The sequence below is a fragment of the Borostomias antarcticus genome (assembly GCF_949987555.1).
Source record: "Borostomias antarcticus genome assembly, chromosome: 12".
Classification (NCBI taxonomy): Eukaryota; Metazoa; Chordata; class Actinopteri; order Stomiiformes; family Stomiidae; genus Borostomias; species Borostomias antarcticus.
The window spans coordinates 4,864,641-4,872,785 of record NC_140245.1 but is presented as its reverse complement, the minus strand read 5'-3'; the positions used below and the strand labels follow the sequence as shown (position 1 = coordinate 4,872,785).

General features: G+C 49.9%; 1 protein-coding gene across 1 annotated transcript in view; it reads left to right on the top strand.

Annotated features, from left to right (window-relative positions):
- LOC311316387 (metabotropic glycine receptor-like) overlaps window positions 1-7,747 on the top strand; it is a gene marked incomplete at both ends in the record, with an annotated part of 30,586 nt that extends 22,839 nt beyond the window's left edge. Inside the window, 5 exons of the mRNA XM_084447228.1 lie at window positions 2,180-2,318; window positions 3,277-3,382; window positions 3,618-3,767; window positions 4,995-5,291; window positions 6,152-7,747. Coding sequence (XP_084303354.1) covers window positions 2,180-2,318; window positions 3,277-3,382; window positions 3,618-3,767; window positions 4,995-5,291; window positions 6,152-7,747 — 2,288 coding nt within the window. The remainder of the gene's footprint in view (window positions 1-2,179; window positions 2,319-3,276; window positions 3,383-3,617; window positions 3,768-4,994; window positions 5,292-6,151) is intronic.
- Between the last annotated feature and the right edge of the window lie 398 nt (window positions 7,748-8,145).

Below are 8,145 nucleotides of genomic sequence, written 5' to 3'. Positions count from 1 at the left end.
GACATCTAGACAGAGGACAAAACCAGACACATAGTTTGAATGATGACTAGCTTTGTTTGGTGAGCTAGAGAGGTTTAGATGAGCGTTTCGCTGCATGTCTGTCTTGGGATGGAGCTTGTCTGCTGCTCACATGGCAACAGAAGCTAGCAGAACTGTATTTCTTCTGTCACCCGGACTATGAAGTCAGTTGATCCCTGCTGTTGGCGGACAGAGAATCATTACCCAGTGACATCAGGCATGTTTCAAGAAAAAGGCATACGCTAAATACATGCCAAACAGTGTATACACTATCATTACAGTAGTACAGTAATCTCAATACCAAATATAAAATAAACAAGTGTAGCCTATAGTAGTCAGGGTGTGGTTCCTTGCTTGCCCGATGCAGCCAGTTCAACTGCGTAAAAGATTACATGTAATGTACATTTTTTGTCACAGAGGAGGCATACAGTTCAAAAATGGCCTGTTGCAGTTAGGAAAATAAGTTGTTGGCATGTAATGTACGTTTTAATCCAACACAATTTACAACATGAACTGGTGTGTGCCTGAACAAGTCTCAAACCAGTTACCCTTCATATAGCCATAAGCTTTAAACACTGCTACTTACTGGCACTACTGTAGGTCAATGCCTATATATACAGTATTATCTCAGTGTAAATTCAAGTGTTCAAGCACAACGAAACGCACGGCTTGTTCGAGAATAATTATAGACCACATACAATCTCTGTCTCTCACCACCATTCATCAGGTAATATGGGAGACAGTAGGTCGTCACACACAGCGGTTTGACAGGTGTGCTCAGAGACGCCTCCTGGCGGTTGGTGCGTCACTCACTTTGAAAAAAAGGAAATGGGACCAAACGCCGCACCGCAGCATGCAAATTTAAATTGATAAACATCTATGGCTGTAAACCGCCAACACATCCCTGATATTGTTGGAAAGTGAGGTCTCTAAACAAATTGCTGATCATGTCACCATCTGCTGTTGATTAACAAATGAATTAATCATTCTTTCACTAGGAATAGTTCCGCAGGCATACCACTCACACACACACACACACACGCACACACACACACACACACACTCATACTCGCACGCATGCATATTTATCACACACACACACACACACACACACACACACACACACACACACACACACACACTAATCACTCTCTAATTACTGTATAATGACCAATAATCCACTCTAGTCACCAGCCAGTGATTATCAGGATGCCAGCATGAAGCCACATGTTGTTGTGTATTAATTAATCTCTCGAGACCACATTTCTTATTATTTCTCATTATTTCTTCCACCCAGGACAAAATCCGGGGGAGGAGGTCATGTTTCTGGTGCCGTGTGTTTGTCTGTTAGTCAGCAGGTTTACGCAAAAACTACCCGACCAATGTTCATGAGACCTGGTGGTGGGGTGTAGCATATAGCATTGTACCCAGGAAGACAAAAGGTTCCTCTTTACCTGCCCTCACTGTTACCTTTTAAAAAGATGTTGTGTACTGGATTGTTGTTGTTTCCTGTGTTGTTGTTTGTCGCTGCCGTTCACTCTGCTGTTGTTACTCTGTGAGTACTGCTGCTGCTGTTATTTACTAATTGCTTTTTACCGAGAGCTAGTGGTATTTTTATGCTCCACATATCTGGAACAAACTTCCAGAAAACTGCAGGTCTGCTGCAACTCTCAGTTCTTTTCAATCAAGACTGAAGATTTTTTGCCGCTGCTCTTTATGAAATCAATTAATTATTCATTCATACACTGCACTGAACTTTTATTCCTGTATTTTATTTTTCCTGCATTTTGTTTTAAATTTCCTTTTTTTTTTGCATTTCGTTTGACATGGGCTTTTATGTGTTTCTTGCACTTTGTCTTGATGCTTTTAATGTCTCATGTAAAGCACTTTGAATGGGCTATATGCACAACTCCAGTACTTCCTGAAATTAGACATGCTTCTTTATTTCCTGTCTTACACTTGGATGAAATGATTATTCAGGTGTGCCTGATGATTGTGCTGCAGTCAGGCACACCTGATTAATCACTTCATCCAATAGTGTACGACAGGAAATAGAGAAGCATGTCTAATTTCAGGAAGTACTGGAGTTGTGCATATAGCCTATTGCCTTGTTGCTGAAATGTGCGATATAAATAACCCTGCCTCCCCTTGCGCTGTCCAGCGGAGCTCCTGTTCATGCTGTGGGGGGTGTACCTGTGCTTCGTGGTGCGCTGCGTCCCCTCGGCCTTCCACGAGCCGCGCTACCTGGCCGTGGCCATCTACAACGAGCTGCTCATCTCCGCCATCTTCCACGTCATCAGGTAGGGAAGCGCGCGCGGCGCGGCCGAGCCCGCCCACGTTTACGAGGCGGATGCCAAACGCCGTGTGGAGACTCCTAATGGAGGCCGTGACTCACAGCTAGCAGGTCTCAGGACGGTCTCCCTGGGAGAGTGAGAGAGAGGTGAGAGAGAGGGGGAGAGAGGGAGAGAGAGAGAGGGAGGGAGAGAAAGAGAGCAGAGAGGGAGAGGGAGAGAGAGCAGAGAAGAAGAGAGAGAGGGGGAGAGAGAGTGCAGAGAGGGAGAGAGAGAGAGGGAGAGAGAGCAGAGAGGGAGAGAAAGAGGGAGGGAGAGAGAGAGAGAGAGAGCAGAGAGGGAGAGAGAGAGAGGGAGAGAGAGCAGAGAGGGAGAGAGAGAGGGAGGGAGAGAGAGAGAGAGAGCAGAGAGGGAGAGAGGGAGGGAGAGAGAGAGAGAGCAGAGAGGGAGCGAGAGAGGGAGAGAGAGAGAGAGGGAGAGAGAGCAGAGAGAGAGAGCAGAGAGAGAGAGAGAGAGAGAGAGCAGAGAGGGAGAGAGAGAGTGAGCAGAGAGGGAGAGAGAGAGGGAGAGAGATAGAGAGAGAGAGAGGGAGAGAGATAGAGCAGAGAGGGAGAGAGGGAGAGAGATAGAGCAGAGCAAGCCTGCCTCATGGGCATCAGAGATAAGGATATGGGTTGTGTGGGTGTGCGTTTGGTGCATGTACGTGCGTGCATATGTGTGTTTGTGTGTGTGTGTGTGTGTTTGTATGCGTGTGTGTGTGTGGGATTAAAGTCGTGACATGTCTTTTGAAGCCCTTCCTGAGCAGTGGTTGATTAATGAGGTTGAATCTCATTATTGAAGATTTGACAGAGGCATAGCCACCTTTGACCTAACACCTTCTGAATGAGCACACACACACACACACACACACACACACACACACACTCCAAAGTCTTAAGGTTCAAAGGTTCCTGTCTGTCTTTCCCAGGTTCTCGCTGGCCCCTGGGCTGCATCCTGATTGGATGCTCATGCTTTTCTTTGCTCATACACACCTGACCGTCACCGTCACTCTGGGCCTGCTGTTGGTCCCCAAGGTATGTCCTCCTTTCCTCTCCTCTTCTCCTTTCTATTCTCCTCATCCCTCCATCTCTCCTCTCCTTGCCCCTCTCCTTTCCTCTCATCACCTCCTTTCTCCTCTCCTCCATCCCTCCATCTCTCCTCTCCTCTCTCATCTCCTCCCTCCTCTCCTCTCCTCCCCCTACCCTGTGACGCTACCCATCGATGTGCTTCCTGTTGACTGTGGAGGTCATGTGACCGTCTCGTCCTCAGTTCCTGTCGTCAGGGACGCAGGAGGCGCGGGAGGACATGGCGACGGAGGCGTACGACGAGGAGCTGGACCTGGGCCGCTCAGGGTCCTACCTCAACAACAGCATCACCTCCGCCTGCAGTGAGCACAGCCTGGACAGAGAGGACATCCGGGTCAGGACGCGCACACACACACACACACACATATACACACACACACACACATAGATACACACACACACACATACACACACACACACACACACACATATACACACACACACACACACACATATACATACACACACACACACACACACACACATATACATACACACACAAACACACATATACATACACACACACACACACACACACATGCATACACGCTCATACACACACACACACACACATATACATACACACGCACACACACACACACACACACACACACACACACAAACACACACACACATACATACACACGCATACACACACACACACATACACACACACATGCATACACACACCAAGGTTATAATAGTTTTGCTTTTGTCATTAGTTTTTATTTTTATATCGTTTTAACTTTTTGTTTTCAATTTCAGTTTAGTTTTGATTAGTTTTAAAGCAGGTTTGCTAGTTTAGTTTAGTTTTTATTTTTTGGAAAATGCTTAGTTTTAGTTTAGTTTTTATTAGTTTCAGTATTAGTTTTCGTTTTTTTTTCTTCTGCGCTAGCCTCATGAGACTATCCTGATCTCGCGAGCTCACGTTGTTTCACTCCGTGTGAAACAAGCCATCTGGCGCACGTCAGGTTACTTCTGCGCAGGGGCACAGCTAAGAAAAAGATTTCATAGAAGATAGAAGATAGATTTCATATCCACCCAAAATACTAGGCTTATGTATGAAATGAAAAAGACTAAAACTAAGGACATTTTCTCAATAATTTTAGTTTATTTAAGTTAGTTTTGTAAACACACAATACAGTTTTAGTTAGTTATCGTTTTTTTGTAAAGTCTAGTTTTTATTTTTATTTCAGTTAACTAAAATGTTTTTTCACACCTAGTAGTTTTTTAGTTAGTTTTCGTTAACTATAATAACCTTGACACACACACACTCACACACACATATACATACACACACACACACACACACACACACATGCATACACGCTCATACACACACACACACACACACACACACACACACACACACACACACACACACACACATGCATACACGCTCATACACTAATAGGCATGGAGGCAAACACACACACAGTTGAGTACAGATACATAAGTTACACTGTAATAACTATGTCATAAGCGTGTTATAGCTATGTTATAAGGCGATTACTGTGTGTGTGTGTGTGTGTGTGTGTGTGTGTGTGCGCGTGTGTGCCAGGATGAGCTGAAGAGGCTTTACGGGCAGCTGGAGGTCTACAAGCACAAGAAGATGCTGGCCAACAACCCCCACCTGCCCAAGAAGCGCAGCTCCAAGAAGGGGCTGGGCCGCTCGCTCATGAAGCGCATCACAGAGCTCCCCGAGAGCATGCACGTGCACGTGCACCGCCAGGCCAGCCGCGAGGAGCGCGAGGGCGGCGGCGAGCACGGCAGCAACCGCAGCACACTGCGCCGGAACCCCCTGGACCCCGCCCACTCGGCCAAGAACCACCAGCGCGAGGACTCCCTGAAGAACAAGGTCTGGATTGTTATTGGTGCTTATTGCTGTTGTTTGTGTTATTGGGACCATTTGAAATTCATGGGAGGGGGTCACTGGAGGAAAGCAGGGGAGGGTCATGTTTTTTTAATTTAAGTCTGAGGGAGCGTCGTACATATTTGAATCGATCAAAAGCTAAAAAGGTTTCTTCAGCTTTTCGGAATTCAGCGAGCTGTTTTGTATGACCCAGTAAATTGTTTCTCTTTGGTTGCGCTATCGGTCGATGGAATCAGTGCCCTCACTCTGCTGGTAGAGCCACTCGTAAACAGACCCACGTTCAAGCTGTTTTCTTCTGATTTTGAGTATTGCATATGGCCTATTTGGTGGGAGTGGGTCAATCTTTTTTATTTTCAATCAGTCTGGGAGGCTTCTAGGAAGAATATATTTCTGTCAGAGGGAGGGTTGTGCATTTTTATTTCCGAGCACAGGAGCAGAAGTCCTCCAGTGACCCCCTCCCAGTGAATTTTGAACGGCCCTTTAGTCACTAATTATCATTCACCCAACAACAACAAAAAAAGAAGAGTGTTCTTTCTCTAGCACTGTGACTGCTGTTGTCAATTGTTCTTATAGCAAGCTTTACTGACGTTGACTGGGCTGTGCATTATAGTCAGTTCACTTACTGTAGACAAACTGTAGACTTATTGTAAGCTGCTTTGAATAAGTGTCTGATAAATGACTAAAATGTAAAATATATAAACTTTGTACATAGCTCCACCTCTTCATGACGAACAACATTGCCAGAGGGACCATCAAGGTCCAATAACAATAACACAATGTCATTGTTTTAGTTTTTTATTATAAATGTTGTTGTTGTTGTTGTTGTTATTGTTGTTGTTATGAAGGTCTTAGGCCTGGCGAGATCCCACAGCTACGACCACGTGTGTGACCAGGGGCAAGGGGAGGAGCCAAAGGGAGGAGGAGAGGCCGGCGACAAGACGGTGTCCGCCGGTGAGGGGTCACTATTGGGCTCCCTGATTGGCCGGCGGCAGCACGCCAAAAAATCCCCGGAGCCTCCGCCCGGGGCGGAGCCGGCGGAGTCGTCGGCCGGGTCGCTGCCGCTCGTGTGCTCCGGCAAGTCCGTCAGCGCCCACAACCTGACGGCGGACGGCAAGAAACCGGCGCTGCTCCGCACCGCCATCATGCAGAAGTCTCTCAGCGTCATCTCCGGCGCCAAGGAGAGGGTCCCCGGGCTGGCCAATAAGGCGCACGCACCGGGCCGGGATGTGGGCGGGGTTCTGTCGGAGGTGGAGGAGAGTCCCGAGTGCTACCCCCCGAAGATGATCATCAGCCAATCGGTGGAGTACAGCAAGACGGCCAGTAAGATGGGCATCATGAAGGCGGCGGTGAGCGGAAGCCAGCCCTCCATCCTCTACGACCTGACGGAGGTGTGTCCCTGGGAGGTGGAGGATCCCCCCGCGCCCTCGGATGGTAGGGCCCAGAAACATGTGTCCATCGCCCCGGGAGAGACCACCGGCACCCACCGGAGGGGGAGCTCGGGCGCCGCCAAATCCGGCCGCTCCCAGCAGCAGAAGCAGCAGCGGGCGTCGGGCCAGTCTCCGGACGACCGGCGCCGCTCCAAAGACAAGGGCGGCGAGAGGGAGGAGCCGAGGAAACCGCGCTCGCCGCGCTCCTCCCTCCCCCTCCGGCCCGACGTGTGCCCCTGGGACTTCGACGAGCCACCGGTGGCGGGCGGCGACTCAGACTCCCTCTCCCCCGAGCGGGTCAGGCGCAAGAAGAGCGTCACGCCCACCGACGGCAAGCCCAAGGCGCTGCACTCGGACCACTCCAGGTCCACGGGCAGCCTGCTGCAGCCCCCCAGCCTGATGGTGGAGATCTGCCCCTGGGACCAGGACCCGCCCACCACCGCCGACCCCGCCCCCTCCAGCCCCACCGCCCACCCCCGGGGCAAACGCAAAGGCTCCGGCGCCTCCAAGGAGAGGGCGGAGAAAGGAGGAGGAGGAGGAGGAGGAGGAGGAGGAGGAGGGAGGGACAGGGAGGAGGAGAAGAGCAGGCCCAAGAGCAAGGAGAGGCGGAGCTCCGGCTCCAGGCCGTCGGAGAGGAGGCGCGTCAGCCAATCCTCGGACGCCGCCGCGACGACGCCCGGGGGGAGGAGGCGGAGCTCAATGAGGGGCCCGGAGGCGGGGGAGGGAAGGAGGGCGGAGGCATGTCCCTGGGAGGGCCAGCCCATCCCATCGGCCCGAACGGCCACGACGGCGCACGCCGCCAAGACCGACGCAGCCACGGCGACGCAGGCCGCCAAGACCTACCCGGCGCACGCCGTCACACACACGACCCCAGCAGGCTCGCCTACCGCTGACCCCTCCCCAGAGAAGAACTCCTCCCTCAGCTCCAGCATACCTCCCGCGATCAGCGCCGCTAAGATGGCCGACGTCTGTCCCTGGGACTTTGAGGAGACAGACTCTGGGAAGAAGGCCTGAGACTCTGGGGTGTGTTTGTTTTATACTCACAGAAAGCACAGAAATGACCCTGCAAGCCCAGGTTAAAGCTTTTCAAGCAGATATATGATGGTTATAAGCAGATATGTGATGGTTATAAGAAGATATGTGATGGTTATAAGCAGATAAGTGATCATTATATAAGCAGATACATTATGTAAAGGTTATAAAGACAATTTATGTGATGTTATAGAGATGTGATGGTTATAAACAGATATGTGATGATTATACGCAGACATGTGATGTTATAAACAGGTCCGTGGTGATTATAAGCACATGTGATGATATAACTTTGGCAGCTAGCCGCAGAGAGAGGTGCTCAGCCCAGCAGAGAGGGTACGGTTAGCCTGCCAGCCTGGCTCTGGCTATTTTCAGCAGCC